General features: G+C 40.4%; 1 protein-coding gene across 3 annotated transcripts in view; it reads right to left on the bottom strand.

Moving 5' to 3' along the window:
• Positions 1–20291, bottom strand: part of GIPC2 (GIPC PDZ domain containing family member 2) — an 85255-nt gene that overhangs the window by 9838 nt on the left and 55126 nt on the right. For 2 of the 3 annotated variants that reach the window (XM_003990249.5, XM_019837287.3), the window contains exons 4-5: positions 13022–13128; positions 6667–6748 (exon numbers count right to left, since the gene is read on the bottom strand). In XM_003990249.5, the coding sequence (XP_003990298.1) occupies positions 6667–6748; positions 13022–13128 (189 nt within the window). Of the gene's footprint in view, positions 1–4836; positions 6336–6666; positions 6749–13021; positions 13129–20291 lie in introns of those variants that run through there. The other variant, XM_045036062.1, reaches the window with a different exon arrangement.

Here is a 20291-nt window from a genome sequence, read left to right as displayed (position 1 = left end):
CCTAGGTGTTCTGTGAGTAAATCAACCAGCATGTCCAGAAACCAAACGTCCTCCTCCCTTCTGAAGAAATTGCTACTCTTTCTACCGTCTCCACTGTTATTCGTGGTGCACACATTCTCCCCGTTACAGCTCTCTTCTTGTGCCTGTGGACCACACACGCCTCCCCTCAGTTGCACCTCTGCACTCTCTCTGATCTGCTCCTTTACAATTCACTCCCATGGCCACCCATGTTGTTTCCTTAACCTCCAAGTCCGGGCAGCACCATCCCCAGAGATACAAGAGATTTATCTTCCTAAAGCACAGTGTGGATCCTATTAGACAATGAGACAAAAGGACCAGAAAGCTCCTTTCCATCTCAAAGACTGTCTGCATCATTCCCATATATAAAAATACTCCTTGGGTCACCAATGCTTACTTACAAACACCAAACTCTAGCCTGGCATTCTCATCCAAAGCACCCTTGGCTCCCACTTGGCTGTACTTCTCTACACTAACGCTACGCCCTCATGAATCTGACCACTCAAACCACCACCATCCCTCCTTCCTGCCTTTACCCAGGATAACCTACTCCTAACCACCAGCTCCGCTGTCAGAATCCTTTCTCTCCTTGGAGGCTCCTTCCTCCAGGAAGTCCCATGTCCACAACTGAAAGTGATATCTGCATTCCCCAAAGCCTTCTGCCAGTGCCCCTCATATTTGCATGTGCAAGCAAATTGCCTGGGACCTTGGCGAAATGCAGGTTCTGGTCCAGAAGCTCTGCTGCAAGGCCTGCGAGTCTACATTTCCAACAACTGACAGGTAATACCAGTCCCCAGACCACATGTTGAGTGATAAGGTCTTACAGTGCATATTTAACATTGCTCTGTATTGTCATCATTTCCACCTCTGTATCTTCTCTCCTTTTAAGACAATAAACTCCCAACAGATCTTGAATAGCTCCTGACTCTTTCATGCCCACAGGAATTAGTTCAGTGTCTTAGGCATAGTACATGCTGGTAGGTGCACAGGTACAGGCGGAGGCTTTGTAATTACACTTAAGAAATTTTTTAAGGTCTATTTATTTGATAGAGAGGGACAGAGAGCAGGAGAGGAACAGAGTGAGGAAGAGAAAGAATCCCAAGCAGGCTCTCCACTGTCAGCATGGAGCCTGACACTAGGCTAGAACCCATGAACCGTGAGATCATGACCTGAGTCAAAACCAAGAGTTGGACACTTAACCAACTGAGCCACCCAGGTGCCCCTACACTTAAATAATTTTTACACTGGCACAGGTAACATGCATTGGAGAAAGCAAAGCCCAGAACTCTGGTCCTGTAGCCAGGCTGTGAAAGAGTAAACAAAACCTGAAGTATTGTAAAAGTAGGACTCGAGTTTAGAATTTTGCTTAGTCTACCATTTTAAATATTTCTGACTCCACACACAGCATCTATTGAGACCGTTACCTGAAGATTTTACTAACATTTGGGTCAAATACAACCTGACTGAGGAAGAAAGAAGATGCACACAGAAGATACAAGAAAATCTACACACCATTCAGAAGCAGAAACTAACAGTGCAGATAAATGATGCTCTTAAACCGGGGACACAATGACAAGGATCAGATGTTCCCTGACAATGAGTCAACCAAGCTGTCACACACATACACATACCCACTTGACTATAAGAGACAACTTGGCACATGGCTGTTTGACACCTCAGGAAGCTCAGCAGCATTGTCTAGGCCACTGAGCCCAGGAATGATATAGTCTCAACCTTGCCCACTCTGACTTGCAACCTCTGGTTTAAGCTCCTTAGTTACAAAATGAGAAAAATGACGGTCTAAGATGCCCATACCACAACTTCACAATCCCAGCTGTATAATCTCACTCATGCACTCATGATAGCACTGCAGAAAAATAAAACTTCCGCCCTAACTACAGTCCCAGAGTTGATCAGACCTCCAGTTATGCAGTCCTACCTCTATCATCACTACTACTATTACTAGTAATAATTACCAGTGATTATTGCTAAAAATGGTAATAGCTATACCTATGATTTATTATGTAACAGGAACTTTATACATATTAATGATCCCACAGTTCGTGACTTCAAGCCCCACGTTGGGCTCTGTGCTGACAGCTCAGAGCCTAGAGCCTACTTCTGTGTCTCCGTCTCTCTCTGCCCCTCCACCACCCCAGCTCACGCACGCATGTGCTCTCTCAAAAATAAACGTTAAAAAGATTTTTTTTTAATTTATACATATGATTTAATGCAATGTGTTAGCAACCTGATAAGGTTTTTATTTTACCCTTTTTATAAAAATGTGAACATTAGGCTCAAAGTTTAATAAATTTGCCCAGGAGCTAAAGCATCAAACTAATGAAGTTAGGACTCATACTTTCTGTGAATTCACTATTTTTGTGCCTCTCAAAGGACAGTCAACAAGCATTTACCAAATATTTACTCTAGGAGAGCTACTGTAGTAGGAGTGGAGATTAAAAACAAAGTATCTGCCTTCAAAGAACTCCTGGTATGGTAGAAATAACAAAAATATCAATTAGGCAGTTTCACAGTTGTGTTAGAAACACTATATGTAATACAGTGTTTCATAAGTCTTTTTAAAAACACAGTAATTTGCTGTATGAATTTTCAAAGAAATTAAGAATGGAGCATGCACTAAAACATGTATGAAATCTGGCTAATGAATAAAGTATAAACATAAATTTTCAACATCCTTGCACGAAAAGTAAACTAGTATAATTTTATCCTTTTTGATTAAAGACTATATTTAAAAGAAAAGCAAAATGAAACTCAAGCAAAATGAAGCACTTTTTATAAAGTTATATCACATTAACATGACAGCTACTAAAATATTTTTTGTCTGTAACATATCTGCAATAATACTTAACACCCAAATACTATCCGGGAGAAAAAAAAAATGGTACTGAAAGAGTCGAATTGTTGGACTACATATAGCAGCTAAGTGCTGCCCTCTAGTGGCCATTTTGAAAATATCTTTATATCCTTCCCACAACTGAATTTAACATCATTTATTAGCAACAAACATTTTGGTACTATAGGTCAATCTACATTTTCCACTAAGTTTTTAAATACTTAAAGCTTTTAAACATAATATATTATTTCAGATGAAAAATCTGGTATCAAAATCCCAGCACTGAATCTCAGCTCAACTTGTTAGCTGACTTTGGGTAAGTTACCAAACTTCTCTACATCTGTTTTCAAATCTATAAAATGACACATAGCAGTATTAAATAAAGATGTCATAACCACTGTTAGCCATTAAACCTGTAGTTGTATTTCCTTCAATTGAGGGTCTTTAGCACTTATTTTCCTTAAGGCTTTTCATAAATAATCCATTTCAAGAAACTCAAGACAGGAGTTAAACATCAAAAACACAACCAATGTTGAATATGGTTTCTTATTAATGAAAATCTATTTCATTGGCTTTATCTGAGAAGGATGACTTTCTATAGTGTTGTTTTGAATTCACTGAATAAAATCATCTTAAGAATATAATTATCTCTATTAAAACACCATTATTGTATATTTTTAAAAGAACTAAGAAATATTTTATGAGAAAAAATTACTTAGAATCTATCATTCAAATTTCCTTTCCACACATTCCTGGATCCCTTAATAAATTAGAAGTCCTAAAATTCTGACATTGCTAGGGTGATCTCCAAACTCCTAAATCAGTATCAGAACATATTGTAGTTGTATATATAATTTACACAGTTGCCTTAACTTATATGAAACTTATAGGATACAACTTTTCATTAAGTTAGGTCAATCACATATAAGGTGTCACAGGACTCAAAATCTTCCAGACTCCATTCTCCCCTAAGGATAACATTCCAAGGCAACACATATGGGCATTGGGTCAGTTGAAAAGTCATAATTCACAGATTAACTTTATAACCAAACAAAGCACTGTCTCCTTCGGGGTTACTTCCTAAACTCATTTCAATTATTTTCCATTTTCAAGTGGTAAATACATCCCAATGCTTTTTGAGGATAGTGTTTTGGTTTTAGTCATTTTACTTCCATATTACTTTTTTCATTTTTTAATGTAAATGTATACTAACAACTCCAGAGTAACATGATGTCACTGCAATTTTAAGACTTAACATTTCTGAATGCTAAGAACACTAAGAATAGCAAGCAAATATATTCATTTGTCTGTTGAATCAGTGTCACAATTGTGATTTGTACTTCATGCTAATCATATCTGAATAATGACAGAAATTCCTAATTTAACAATGGTTTACATTCTTCAAATAATTACTTTCCTTAAACTTTACCTCCCTAGATGACTGATCACATTGGTAATCATGTATAATGATAATGACTTTCCATGTCATTGGAAAGTCATTGTTACAGATGACTAACTTTACAATGGGATTACAAGTTAATTTACAAGGAATTTGTGAGCGATGTTTAGTGAGCTGAATTTTTCAGAGTAAAAGAAACTGATTCCTAAAGAACTGCTTCTTAATTCATTCATAATTATTCCACTGTCCAATTGTTCTTCCATGTATACTTGTATATATTTAATAACAAAAGAGCAAAACTTATTTATTCCCAATTTATACTTAAGTAATATAAGGACTGTACCCAAAAAATTTTTTTAATTTTTGAGAGAGAGAGAGAGAGAGAGAGACCGAGACAGACAGCACATACACATGCATGAGTAGGGGAGGGACAAAGAGATGGCAAGAGAATCCATCCCAAGCAGGCTCTAAGCTGTCAACACAGAGCCTAAGATGGGGCTCAATCTCATGAACCACACGGGATCATGACCTGAGCTGAAACCAAGAGTAGGACGCTTAACCAACTGAGCCACCCAGGCACCCCTGGCCTATTCCCAATATTAAGTTCTAAAGACAGTTTTAAATTCTCCCCTGTGAAAAGTGTGGTTCTCTTAAATTTGAGTTCATCAAGATCTAGTATTGATATGCTAGTTTCTGAATAGTATAATATTCAGTTATATGGTTTGAAAACTTCTCAGCTTCTCTTCTCGATAGAGATTATTTTTCCAACAATAAGAGCACTGCCATTTCTAAATCCCCTTTGTCTTCATTTGCATAATTTCCATAGACCTACCTCACACAAATCTGTTTTTCCAAATGCAAAAAGGTTGAGAAAAATTTTAAGACCCTGGCTTTCGAAAGGATAATTTCACCTTTAACTTCTTGTCTGTGTGGAGCAAGTATCTATTTCATGCAAATTTTATATTCTGAACCAAGGAACTAAAAAAGAGTATCAATTTTTCTTAAGTTACAGGGAGCATCTGTATGTCCAACACAGAAATTTTATTTTAGGTCAGACAGGCAGGAAAAAATAAGAATAGACTCTATAGGAAAAAAGGAAGGTGAGTTAAAGTAGAAAAGGAAGAATGAGTTTCAAATACTCTACCTGAGCTACAGTAAAACACTTTACTTGGCAGCAGGTAAACATAACAGTCCAAGTCTTTGGCTTAAAAAATTTTATTAAGTAGCTGATCCAAACAACACGTGTGTGCACACACACTCACACACCGATGCATAAAGACACAAACCACATCACCACAGTGTGCATTACTCTTTTGTCATCCAGCATCCATCTGCCCTTCTCAAAGGCACATTTTCCTGGCTTCTACATGGGAAAGGCCAGGACTTTGACCAGCTCAACCCTAGTATTCCAGTCACTCTCAGCTCCAGAGCTGGAGCATTTGACCCAGATCTAACCATCCTGCCCCCTGCACCCCAAAACTGCTGCCTCAGTGAGCCAATCAAGCCAATCAGAGTCAATCCTCAGCATTTTGTTTGAATGACTTGGAAAAGGTCTTCCCTCTTTCCCATCATGCTTGACACTAAGTTGTAGAGGATGAAGCCATGGCCATCATTTAGACTCCATGAAGGAGGGCCTGAAGTTGCCAGAGGACACTAGGTAGGGGGGCCTAAAATGCAGCCCAAATGAAAAGAAGAGAAACCACATCCTGGTGATAGCCTAAGAACTCCAGGTCTAGCCATTTTTGAAGCCAGGATCTATCTCTAGACTTTTCAGTTATAAGAACCAAACATGTCCCCCCTTTTATTCCTTACGTCAGCTGGAATTCAGCTTGTTGTTGCTTTGTTATTTGCAATGGATAGTCTTACTTGATAAATCAAAACCCTGATATCTTAATGACGACACAAGAAATACACAGAAATTGAACTGCTCAACTGCCCTTATCAGTCATACACCAGGCATGTCCTTCCTCTTCAGATTTCTGATCCATTGTTCACAGGGTCTCAGTAATTGTATTAAGTGTGCACAACTTTGATATCCCAATATACAATTTAGTTGACATAGATCTGTAGCAAAAACATTTCATGTATCCTGTAACGAAACCTGTTCACATATATATTTTAAATCCGTAAAGCAAGCCTATGAAGGAAGGCTGTTATTACAGTTTATAGTTTGTAGATTAAAAACTTAAGTTTAGAAAAGTCGACTTGAGTCTTAATGCCTCACAGCTAGTAAATGGTAAGGGTCAGGTCTTTTCATTATTCTTTTATTACATTTTCATTGTTTTTCTTATTCCACAAATAATTTTTATCACGAAGTATAAATGCAGGACATAAATAAGCACTAAATTCCATCAAATTAAGAACTATAAGACTTTTCAAAATAGTATAATCTTACCTAACTCAGGATCTCGAATTCCCATGTACAATTCAAGAAGATCATCAATCTTCTCAACTGCTTTTGTTTTGGCTTCAGAGGGCTTTATCAAAGACAAGAGAAAGAAGATACTATTTTATATAAAATCTCTTGAATGTTAAGGGAAGGTAAAATCTGATTTGGAGCCAGTTCATGGTTGTGTCCATCAGCTCATTTGAGTGGAAATCTATCCCCAATGTGCTCTGTAATGCAACACAAATCAATACAGTAAATACTTATTTTTAGTGTCAGCGTTAAGTGCCATGGATTCAAAGGAGAAACAGAACACAGTCTCCAAGTAGCTAACAATCCAGAAAGGGAGACAACTGTGAAAATAAATATGTAATAATAAGGAAAAATTTTAAAGGATATAAGAGGCATCACAGACAAGGTAAACTTAAATCTCTTAGAAGTCACAGAGGACTTGAAAAAAGGTGACTTAAAAACTGTGTTTTCAGGGGTGCCTGGGTGGCTCAGTCGGTTAAGCATCTGACTTTGGCTCAGGTCATGATCTCGCTGTTCGTGAGTTCAAGCCCCACGCCAGGCTCTGTGCTGACAGCTCAGACCCTGGCACCTGCTTCTGATTCTGTGTCTCCCTCCCTCCCAACCCCCCCTTCCCCTCCCTGCTTGCTTGCTAAGAAAAAAAAAAAAAACTGTTTCCAAAGATAAACTGGTAGAAGATAAGCAGGAGAGGTTACTGCAAATAGAAGTATTGCAAATAGGGGCACCTGGCTGGCTCGGTTGGTAGAGTATGTGACTTGATTTCGGGCTTGTGAGTTCAAGCTCCACGTTGTATGTAGAGATTACTTAAAAATAAAATCTTAAAAAACTATTGCAATAGATATGCAGAGTCTATGTGAACTCAGAGTCTGATAAAAAAGAGTATACCCAGACAGGACTTGGTCTTAGGGGTTCCTGTGTGCCATGAAAAGGGCTTTGGTCCTCATCATGCAGATGAAGGGCCTCCAAACCTTTTAATGGCTCATCCCCAGGGTAAAACATTTGTGGACATATACTCTTACTATTTTTTATTTAATTTTACTGTATTGTTGAAATAACTTTCTGGGCCCAAGATGGAGCCATGCTGTCCAAAGTGTCATGTTATCCAACTTTCCTGTCCCTGTAAATACTATGTTTGACCAGAAACGCAGTATAACCCAGTCAGCCCACCCCCAAATATCAAGCGAACTCTAGGACTCCTCACACCAAACAAGACTGACTATCTAGCCCCAGACAATCAGAGATTTTCTATTTCTCTCTTACTTGTTCTTTAATCTTTATCCTACAAATCTTGTCCTCTAACCCATTTTGCAATTGTCTGAAAGGGGACTGTCCACTTCATGAATAAAGTCTGTATCACCTAAATTGTCTTTATTTTTTTTTTATTTGTGGCATTTTATTTTTATTTTTTTTATGTAAGCTCTACACCCAATATGGGGCTCAAACTCATGACCCCGAGATCAAGAGTCACATGCTCTACTGATTGAGCCAGCCAGGCACCCCTTCTTTAATCATTTTTTCACAGTATGTATCTTTCATAAATACATGTATTACTATATTAATGTATTATATACATTATGAAATACACAGAAATGTTATAAAAGGAGAAGATGCTGAAACAATAGTTAATTTTTATGTATTAATGGTACCAAAATATTTTTGTTCTTCCTAAAATTATTAAAGGTTAGAGTGAAAAACATGATTGGATACATTATTCTTTGAAAATCTTGGTTTAACGTTGGCAAAGTTTGTTTCTACATTCAGTTTATTTCAATACTTGGTCTTAATGGCTTCATAGCTAAAAAAGAAATTACCCAAAGATGTAAAATAATCAACTACTGGTACAAATGCAGAATTCAAGATTAGATTGTAAGAAATTCATAATGCTTTTAAGACAGTTATAAATATATGTTGCTTTGTGTTCTCCAAACTTATTAAAAATATGCATTTTATTACAAATACCATTTTATTTTTATTTCCTTGAGGATATTATTACAACTTTCTCATGTTCTTATTTATACGAACTAAGCCTTAGAAAAACAGGTACAATATACCACTCTTGCCTTCTTTATGGTGTATTTTGGATGCGCTGTGTAAATCAACAGTCCATGCAAAGTAACTTGAGTGTTCACCTTTGTACCCAGCCAGCCATATTGTTAAGTTTTGTAACAAGTATCACTACTTCTCATACACAATTTTACCATTCCACCCCCTAAATAGCTATTGATCTCATCACCTCTTCCCCACTCACATTCTGATTGTCTGGGTTTAGCCCTCAATTTTTTCATATTTGCAGAAGTTTCCTAATTTTTCTCCCCGCCTGCAATCTTCACCCTCTCAAACCCACCCTGCTCAACAACCCATCCCTTAGAACCAAGGGATTTTTCTAAAACACAAAACTATATTGCTCTCCTCAAAATTCTTTTTTTTTTAACGTTTATTTTTGAGAGAGACCGAATGCGAGCAGGGGGGAGGCATGGGTAGCCAAGACAGAGGGAGACACAGAATCTGAAACAGGCTCCAGGCTCTGAGCTGTCAGCACAGAGCCCGATGCAGGGCTCAAACTCATGGCTCGTGAGATCATGACCTGAGCCGAAGTCAGACACTCAACTGACCGAGTCATTCAGGCTCCCCACTCTCCTCACAATTCTTAAATGGCTTCCCCAATTCCACAGACCTTTCACATCCTGACCCAGGCCTCCTCACCCCCCCAAGCAGATCCCTCTAGCACCTCCAAATCCCAATCATGGGATGCTTACAACATCCCCCAGCCCATCATTTTTTCAGGCCTAGAATACTCTTCTCCCCATCTTTAACCAACTCAACCATTTCTTTGGGATAGAAATTCCCTCCCACCTCTCTCTATCCCTGACAGCAGCTGATCAGCTCTCCTCTGACATTAACCCTATTCCCTAGTTTTTAATGGCTTCTTTCAATACTTCTCTCCCTTTATAAGAAAAACAAAGTTTTTATTCATCTTTGTATCACCAGCACCTGGACTATGCCTGTCTCAAGAAACACATACCAAATAATTTATTAGGTATGCAGGTGGAATAGCTTCCACACTTTTCAGAATCTGTGCTAGGTTATAAGGAGGTGATTTGTTTCAGATCTATAAATTCTTTAGATCATAAGTCCTTTGCACCAAATTTAACATTAGCAACAAACTAGCCTTTTCCTTTGAATTGGGCTATTTTCAATTACTCTATTTAATGAAATAGGCTATGAAAATAGGAATGGAGTTTTAAATTTTTTTTAACATTTATTTTTGAGACACAGAGACAGAGTGCATGGAGGGGAGGGACAGAGACAGGGAGACACAGAATCCTAAGCAGGCTCCAGGCTCCAGCTGTCAGCACAGAGCCCAACTCAGGGCTCGAATTCACGAACTGTGAGATCATGACCTGAGCCAAAGTCAGACACTTAATTGAGCAACCTAGGCACCCCTAGGAATGGAGTTTTAGAAGTTTATCTTCAAATGAATCTTTCCTACCTCCCCAGACAGATCTTTGGCTGCTCCTTTTCATCCCAACACCTTATAAACAGCAGGTACTCAACAAATACTAATTATGTTAACTAAGCAAAGATGACCCTCCTCCTGAAGTGACATCGAGTTTTCTGCCTGCCTCTGACCCCTTTGCAAGTGGTTTTAAGATCTGTCCTTTGTTCCTCACAGCCTGGACTAGAAAGCAGTGGGCATTCTCCTGGCTCCCCCTGCCAGCTCCCTCTCACTGTCTTCCACTCTCTTCCAGATTCCTCTTCTACTCAGGTTTGTTCATTCGTGCAATAAACATTTACTGGCCTGCATCAATGTGCCCAAGGGTGTGCTGGACACTGGGGGCACTTGGGTGGCTCAGTTGGTTAAGCATCTGACTTAGGCTCAGGTCATGATCTCAACATCTAGGAGTTTGAGTCCACTTCAGGTGACCCCACCCCACTTTCTCTCTCTCCCCTTCTCTGCCTCTAACTCACTTGCACCCTCTCAAAAAAAAAAAAAAAAAAGTGCACAGGACACTGGAAAAGTAAAAACTCAGAACTACCAGATGTCACTGCCATGAGTTTTTCACATACCTCCTCAAATCTCATTTGTAAAATACTTTTGGCTCTCCCTGGTCTCTTCCTTGCCCCTTGCATCCACATCAATCCTTTCATTCACTATCCAAGACCAAGGTACCGGACTCAGAATCTTTCTCTGGATTCCCCCAAACTGACAACATCCTAGGGGACTCAAACATTTGAAAGTACAACTTCGGCCTCACGGTTCTTTGAGTGTCTGCTCCAACAAACCACCCCCATGAATGATCCTGGGCATCATCACCCAACAAAACTCTGGGATCCCACTCTGAAAACGTGCTCACTCTGCTCTTCAAACACATGGAGAGCCCTAGGCCAATATGAACCAGCCATCTCTGGTGCCTGTGTCCTGCCTGCTGGAGCTCCCTCACCTCAGACACATGCCTGACCTCCCCATTGTCTACAGGAGGACTTCATCACCACAGTCTTCCCTGGGAGAGCAGACCACCATGTGCCACCCTGAATCCTCATTACCCCTGTCACCCTTAACCCCTGCTATTCTCTCCTTTCACCCTTCCTCCCTCCATTGGTCTCTTCTCCTTTTGGTGTTTTTCACTTAAAAACTGACCAAGTCGGGGGCACCTGGGTGGCTAAGTTGGTTAGGCGTCTGACTTGAGCTCAGGTCATGATCTCACAGTTTGTGAGTTCGAGCCCCACGTCGGGCTCTGTGCTGACAACATAGAGCCTGGAGCCTGCTTCAGATTCTGTGTCTCCCTCTCTCTGCCCCTACCCTGCTCATGCTCGGTCTTGTCTCTCAATAATAAACAAACATTTAAAAAAATTTTTTTAATAAAAAAACACCGACCAAGTCAATCAGCAAAACCCTACTCTTCTCAAGTTTAAATAACTGTTTATTAATTCAGCAAAGATTTGCACTCCTTTGATGTGTCAGGTACTGTTCTAGGTGCTGCAGTTACAGCAATGAACAAGACATGTGAGAAAAAGAACTAAACAGATAAGAAACAAAGATATAATGTGTCCTATTATGCTTAGTGCTTTAAAGAAAATTAAGGGCAAGGAAGATTGGGCAGGGGGAGGAGTGTCAGGAATTGCTACTTAAGCAAGATACTCAAAGAAGGCCTTTTAGATAAAGCAATATGTGGACAGAAACCTGAAGAAGTCAAGGGAGTGAGCCATGCCTATAAGTGGACAGGTAACAACAGTACAGAGACATTGAGATGGGATGTATCTGGAATATTTGGGGACAGCAAGGAGACCCATGTGGCTGAAGCAGCGAGAGCTAGGAGAGGAGAGGAGTGGTGGGCAACGAGATCAGGGAAGAAATGCAGAGTCAGATCATGTTGCTCACTCCAAGGACTTTAGCTTTTATTCTGAGTGCAATGGGAAGACACTGGAGAGTATGGAACAGAAAAGCAACCACTTGTACTTTTAATTCTGGCTGATGCGCTAAGCACAGAGGGAAAGAGGACAAGGGTAAACACAGGAAGACTGAATACAAGGCGACTGCAACATTCAAGACAAGATGTAAGTGCCTTGGGCCAGATGAGGAGGGCAGAGATGGTGACAAGTTGCTGGATTATGTTCTGTTGTGGAGGCAGACCCACCAGGGTTTGCTGATAAAAGGGACATTGGTCACGAAAGACAAAAGTCAAAGGTGAAGAGGAAATGTTTTACCGGAGGAGACTGGAGTTCATGAATATAGTATTTCATTATCAAAATCTTTTTTTTTTTTAATGTTTTATTTATTTTTGAGGCAGAGAGAGACAGAGCATGAGCAGGGGAGGGGCAGAGAGAGAGAGCGAGACACAGAATCCAAAGCAGGCTCCAGGCTCTGAGCTGCCAGCACAGAGCCTGACACGGGGCTCGAACTCACAAACCGTGAGATCATGGCCCGAGCCGAAGTCGGATGCTCAACCAACTGAGCCACCCAGGCGCCCCTCATTATCAAAATCTTAAGTATGCCTGCTACTACCAGTGGCTCTGAGACTTTCTCTTGCCTCTCAGAGAATTCTGGTTAAGTGTTTGAGCCAGTCCAGATGTCTACAGACTCTAGCAAATGTTCTCAGCAGGTAGCTGAAGATGGCCATAGATCACAATTTCTTCTCTTGGACTTACTTATGTTTCCTTCTTAAATGCTTTCAGTAATCTTCGTATTATTTAAGTAGGCATTGAATTAAAGTCCTTGCTTTAGCGTATATGGTACCCTGTTTAATTCTGTGGCTTTGCCTTTATTTCCAGCTCTAATAAACATGAATATCCACACATTTGCAAGCAAAATGGGAGTTAAATAAACATAACCTACCATTTCTTCCACGGTGGCAGGACCCTTTGATCTCAGGCGAAGTGTCTCCCTTCCAGTACTAATTTTTCCTGCTGAGGACTTTCCAGCTTTTGACCTTGGCTCTATTTCTATAAACATATAATAGATGGAGAAAGGTGTGTATATTCAGAAAGAATTTCAACAGATTTCTATAAATGTAAATGTATTTTCCATCATAAAACTATATACACAATTAGACATTTGATAGAAGACAGGTCTTCTTATAGAATTTCCTAAAAAAAAAAAAAAAAAAAAAAAAATTCGCCTGCCATTGTTATTCTTATATTCCACATACAGTCTGGTTACAAAAATAAAAGGGAAATATTTTAAATATAGTTGGAAAGCACTAAGAATTAAAAGGAATAAAAAATAAAACAGTTGGCTTTATTATAATAAAGGGATGTAAGTAACAGGAGAGCAGAGGCAGAAGTTCAGCTGGACTTCAGTAAGGTCATGAAGGATTCACGTCTGGATAGAAGAGAGGAGTGGAGGCACTCCTACTGAAATACCTACCCTCTGCTTGATGCTCTATATACAAAACTCATTTAATACTCATACCAACCTATGATGTAAGTTATAGCCCTCATTTTACAGAAAAGGAAATTGGACTCCATGAGGAACAGAGCTGGGATTCAAATCCAGGTCTTGTGACCCCAAGTCTGTATGCTTTCCTCAATGACACTCCAACACCGTACCTCTTGCAAACACAAGGGATAGATTCAGAGATGTCATCCTGAGAGAAGCAGGATTCTAAAGAGGCTAGGAGTAAGTTTCAAGGAAGGAATTCTCCTCAGAAAGTCGGTAAAAGAACAGAGAAAAAAAATCCAGGGAAAGCCACTGCTTTCCTTAGGCTTGTTGTGTTTTGGTTTTTTGTTTGTTTTTCCTACGCACCAGGAGTCACCCAATACTAAGCAGTAACATAAATGAGTGAAAGGGTAGGGTGGGGACTGAGGATAACTCCAAAGCACATGCCCTATCTATAACTTACTCCAATAACTTACTGCCCTGGGGAAATGTGGGCCCCGCATAGTTGAATCTACTTGTTTGCAAAGAAACTGGATACTCAGTTCTCTATGAAACTCCTGATTTTTAAGTTTTTCCAATTAAGTCAAACCTTTAAAAACAACGTATTAGCAAAAATAAAAGATGTGTGGATCCAATTCCAGTCACAGGCTACCAATTCATAAGTTCACAAATATCCCCAAGTACCCTTGACCAAGGACTCTGTGGCAGCAGTTTGGGACAAAGTACAGAGGTGGGGCAGGAAGATGCCCTACCACCAACTGGAGATAACTGAGCTCCAATGAGGAGCCACAGGACAGGCTGGTACATGCAAGTAGGTAGTGAGGGATGTACAAAGCTCTCCAGACAGACATCAAGTGTCCTGCAAATATGCTTTCTTGCTGACATAGAATCTAGAATCATTCCCATCTTCAGCAAGTACTGTTTTGCTATTGGGAATCTACACCAAAGTAATTAAGGATTTTACATATTAATTGTAACTCGTAACCGGGGACAGAATCACCAAAACATAAAACAAGTTTTCCGCTGGGGTGCCTCGGTGGCTCAGTTGGTTAAACATCCAAATTTGACTCAGGTCATGATCTCACAGTTTGTGAGTTTGAGCCCCGCGTCGGGCTCTGTGCTAATAGCTCAGAGCCTGGAGCTTGCTTTGAATTCTGTGTCTCCCTCTCTCAAAAATAAACATTTAAAAAAAAAAAAAAAGCTTTCCTTGGAGAATGAAATTATTTAAAATTATCACACAATAAAGAGACCAGTTCTCGTAAGCTGATGACATTAATGCTAATCATCATGACCAGACAGATTCTCCAGCAACCAGAGCTTTATCGGCAAGTCTACTGCATTTGCCTTGCCAGTCATACTGTGCCCTGAGGGAAGAACAAATTAATGGAAGATTTTCAGCACAGAATTTCCAGAAGCGTGCCCAAAGAAAAAGATGAGGTCTGTCATCATCACCACCTCAGAGTCACGTACAGACCTAAAGTACTCAAGACAGTCTCAGCTTAATATTAACCTTCAAGATAAACAACCTTACACCACCCACCCCTTCCACACCCCCCACACACACACACGCACGCGTGCGCGCACACACACACCACACCACTGTGATTTCACTAAGCAACCTACTCAGTATAACCTGTCTCCCCATAAAAATTTCCCATAGGGTGGAAAATGAACTGCTCAGCTAACACAGGTGTTTTGGTCTACCACTTCACACACATTTCTAACTAAACTACTACACTAGCATTCTGACTTAACAAGTCTCTTGTAAGTTTGGCCAGCAGGATAGAACCCTGGAAAATTGGACAACTCTAACAACAGTGAAAATAAAAGGTTTCTGAGGTTTACAAAGCTAAGGACCCAACCTCTGGAGTTTTATCAAGGGACTGTCATCCAGGCTGGAGAAGTCAGCCAGCTTCCCTAGATGATGTCTCTATCTTACCTTGCTCTTAAAACACCAGTAGCTAGAAAGGAAAATGCACGTACAATGGAAGGGTTTTTTAAGTTTTTTTTAATATTTATTTTGAAAGAGAGAAAGAGAGAGAGCGGAGAAGGGGCAGAAAGAGAAAGAGTCCCACACAGGCTCCATGCTGTCAGCACAGAGCCTAACCTGAGGCTCGATCCCACAAACCATGATATCATGACCTGAGCCGAAATCAAGAGTTGGATGATTAGCCAACCCAGCCACCCAGGTGCCCCTGGAAGGTTTGCTTCTTTAAATGTTTTATTTTTCAAAACAGTTTTAGGTTCAAAACTGAGAAGACAAATTTCCCATATGCCTCCTGCCCCCACATGTGTACAGCTTTCCCTTTTATCACCATTTGCCACCACAGTGATATATTTGATACAATCAATAGACCTACACATCAACAGACCTGACACATCATTACTTGAGGTCTGTGGTTTACATTACGGTTCACTCTTGATGTTGTACTTTCTATGGGTTTGGAAAATTTATCCACCATCACAGTAGCATATAATTTTTCCTTTAATTTACATGCAAGTTGGTCAGCATATAGTGCAACAATGTATTCATTGGAATACATTGGAATGTAGATTCCTTAATGCCCCTTACCCACTTATAGCCCATCCCCCTTTCCACCACCCCTTCAGCAACCCTCTGTTTGTTCTCCATATTTATGAGTCTCTTCTGTTTTGTCCCCCTCCCTGGTTTTATATTTTTTGTTTCCCTTCCTTGTGTTCATCTATTCTGTATCTTAAAGTCCTCATATGATATTTGTCTTTCTCTGACTTTGCTTAACATAACATCTCTAATTCCATCCACATAGTTGCAAATGGCAAGATTTCATTCTTTTTGATTGGCGAGTAATACTCCATTGTGTGTGTTTGTATACATATATATACACATACGTATACATATATATGTATATATACACACACACCCCACATCTTCTTTATCCATTCATCTGTCAATGAACATTTGGCCTCTTTCCATACTTTGGCTATTGTTGATAGTGCTGCTATAAAGTTGGGGGTGCACGTGTCCCTTTGAAACAGCATACCTGTGTCCCTTGGATAAATACCTAGTAGTGCAATTGCTGGGTCATAGGGAAGTTCTGTTTTTAGCTTTTTGAGGAACCTCCATACTGTTTGCCAGAGTGGCTGCACCAGCTTGCATTCCCACCAGCAGTGCAAAAGAGATCCTCTTTCTCTGCATCCTCGCCAACATCTGTTGTTGCCAGAGTTGTTAATGTTAGCCATTCTGACAGCTGTGAGGTGGTCTCTCATGGTGGTTTTGATTTGTATTTCCCTGATGATGAGTGATGTGGAGCGTTTTTTCATGTGTCTGTTGGCCATCTGGATGTCTTCTTTGGAGAAGTGTCTATTCCTGTCTTTTGCCCATTTCTTCACTGGATTGTTTTTTGGGTGTTCAGTTGGAGAAGTTCTTTATAGATTTTGGATACTAACCCTTTATCTGATATGTCATTTGCAAATATCTTCTCCCATTCCGTCGGTTGCCTTTTAGTTTTGCTGATTGTTTCCTTTGCTGTGCAGAAGCTTTTTATTTTGATGAGGTCCCAGTAGTTCACTTTTGCTTTTGTTTCCCTTGCCTCTGGAGACTTGTTGAGTAAGAAGTTGCTGTGGCCAATGTCAAAGAGGGTTTTGCCTGCTTTCTCAAGGATTTTGATGACTTCCTGTCTTACACTGAGGTCTTTCATCCATTTTGAGTTTATTTTGGGGTATGGGTGTAAGAGTGGTCCAGATTCATTTTTCTGCATGTGGCTGTCCAGTTTTCCAGCACCACTTGCTGAAGAGACTGTCTTTATTCCATTGGATATTCTTTCCTGCTTTGTCAAAGATTAGTTGGCCATACATTTCTGGGTCCATTTTTGGGTTCTCTATTCTGTTCCACTGATCTGATTGTCTGTTCTTGCACCAGTACCATACTATCTTGATGATGACAGCTTTGTAATTCAGCTTGAAGTCCGGGATTGTGATGCCTCCTGCTTTGGTTTTCTTTTTCAAGATTGCGTTGGCTATTAGGGATATTTTCTGGTTCCATACAAATTTGAGGATTGTTTGTTCTAGCTCTGTGAGGAATGCTGGTGTCATTTTGATAGGAATTGCATTGAATATGTAGATTGCTTTCGGCAGTATCAACATTTTAACAATACTTGTTCTTCCAATCCAAGAGCATGGAATATTCTTCCATTTTTTTTTGTGTGTCTTCTTCAATTTCTTTCATAAGCTTTCCACAGTTTTCGGTGTATAGATTTTTCACCTCTTTGGTTAGATTTATTCCTAGGTATTTTATGGGTTTTGGTGAGCATACAATTTTTTTTAATTTTTATTTATTTTTGGCAGAGAGAGTGCAAGCAGAGGAGGGGTAGAGAGAGATGGGGACAGAGGATCCAAAGTGGGCTCTGTGCTGACAGCATCAAGCCCAATGTGGGGCTCGAACTCACAAACCGTGAGATCACAACCTGAGCTGAAGTCAGACATTCAGGTGACTGAGCCACCCAGTTGCTCCAGTAGCATGTAATCATTGTCCTAAAAATCCTTTGTGCTCTGCCAATTCACCCCAGGTTTTTTTAAGTCATTATTTGTCAAACCATCCTTCTCCATGAGGGTAGTTATCTCAAAACCAACCACTCGGTGGCACCAAATATTAAATTTTAAGTTCTGGCTTGGACCAACCTCCCGAAAGGCAACTTTTACAGCTAAGGAAACAGAAGCCATGTTTCTCTATGATCCTATGATTCAGGGACGTAAATCACCAGTTCATACGTGAAAACAGGATGGTCCTGTTTACCCGCAGGAGGAAAAAACAAGTTCTGTCCTTCTGTGCTGAATGTTTTGAAGACTGTGAAAGTTTCTCGTCTGGCCTACTTTTGGCAAGCCGGCCTAAGCATGTCTAACTAACGAGGCCAAGCCCTAAGTCAGTCACTTCACACTTCCCATGAACAAGTTTACATGAGACCTCTCTTGGGGCTGAGTTCAGAGAGAGACGCAGTTCGTCCAGTAGACACTAGTAGCCAGCCTGCAGCTGGCTAGATTTGCTAGATTCAGGGCTCCTCACTCCTGTGAAGCATACAGACTACCCACCTGCTGCAGATGACGTAGACCACAGGACACACACAGCTGTGGTTACACAGCTGCTCCCATAGTTGAGGGGGAGGTCACCAAGAAGCAGTCACACTTGTTCCCAAGCCCATTTTGTGGCAATTGTATCTGTTACTCTAATTATGTAATTTAATTTAAAAGTACATGCACTGATGAAGTAAGTGTGAACCAAGGAGTTATTGTGAGGAAAAGCAGGTTAACAGCTTTGGAAAGATTCCATGAGGGCAGATGCAAAAAAAAAAAAAAAAAAAAATTAGATGTAAGCAAGACAACACTAGGAGATTAGGAAAAATATTTTTAAACATCCAGCATTTCGGGGCGCCTGGGTGGCTCAGTCGGTTAAGCGTCCGACTTCAGCTCAGGTCACGATCTCACGGTCCGTGAGTTCGAGCCCTGCGTCGGGCGGGCTCTGGGCTGATGGCTCAGAGCCTGGAGCCTGCTTCTGGTTCTGTGCCTCCCTCTCTCTCTGCCCCTCCCCCGTTCATGCTCTGTCTCTCTCTGTCTCAAAATAAATAAACGTTAAAAAAAAATTTTTTTTAATAAAAAAAATAAAATAAACATCCAGCATTTCACATATCTAGTTTTTTAAAATGAAACAGAACCCACAGATATGCATGAAGATTGTAATTACATAAGACCTCACAGAACTCCAATCTGTGTCCTCTACTCAAAGGGATTTTTACATAAAAAAAAAAAAAAAAAAAAAAAAAAAAAACAGTAAAAGAATGTATACATTTTTTTTTTATTTTTTTTTTCAACGTTTATTTATTTTTGGGACAGAGAGGGACAGAGCATGAACGGGGGAGGGGCAGAGAGAGAGAGGGAGACACAGAATCGGAAACAGCCTCCAGGCTCCGAGCCATCAGCCCAGAGCCTGATGCGGGGCTCGAACTCACAGACCACGAGATCGTGACCTGTCTGAAGTCGGACGTTCAACCGACTGCGCCACCCAGGCGCCCCATGAATGTATACATTTTTAAATAAGATATTTATACACACTAGTATCATTCTTTATGATACCCCATTTTAATGGGCATTTTCAATAATTAGCCCACCCTCCAGTCTCTGCTATACTATGAAGTGGAGGAATGAGGAAGCAGAGAAGACAGATGTCTACCTCTAGTTCGACCCTGACCTCTGGAGAAATAAGAGGCTGACAAAAACTATAGCCCTGTTTTCAGGAGGCGCACATACAACATGGCTTAGATCCCCAACTGACACAGAGTGACAAGGTGGTGAAATGGGCATTCTCCTCACGTCTGCAGAACAAGATCCTGTTCTGGTCCCATGAGGGCTCTAGTTGGCCTACAGTATGGATCATCACTTTCATAAGGAAGACCAAAGCCAGGATTTCAACAGGAGATGGGTACAGACAGATACAGCTACATCTAACACTTACTCAGTGAACAAGGTAGAGTTCAGAATCAGAAAACCTGAGTTCAAATCCCAGCTCTTCTGTTCACAGGGAACAAGACCTCATCCATAAAAGACCACCACCTAAATATGGTGTTGTTTTAAGCATTCACACAGCTAATGTATAATACTTGGTCAGCCCACTGGCCTGGCTCATATCATAGAAGGTTTCTGCTGGTACATTTCAACCTGAGGAGGAGAAATCTCTTCCCAAAACTCTCTCCCCATCAGA

This window comes from Felis catus, chromosome C1 (assembly GCF_018350175.1).
Source record: "Felis catus isolate Fca126 chromosome C1, F.catus_Fca126_mat1.0, whole genome shotgun sequence".
Lineage (NCBI taxonomy): Eukaryota > Metazoa > Chordata > Mammalia > Carnivora > Felidae > Felis > Felis catus.
This window is presented reverse-complemented; position numbering and strand designations above follow the sequence as displayed.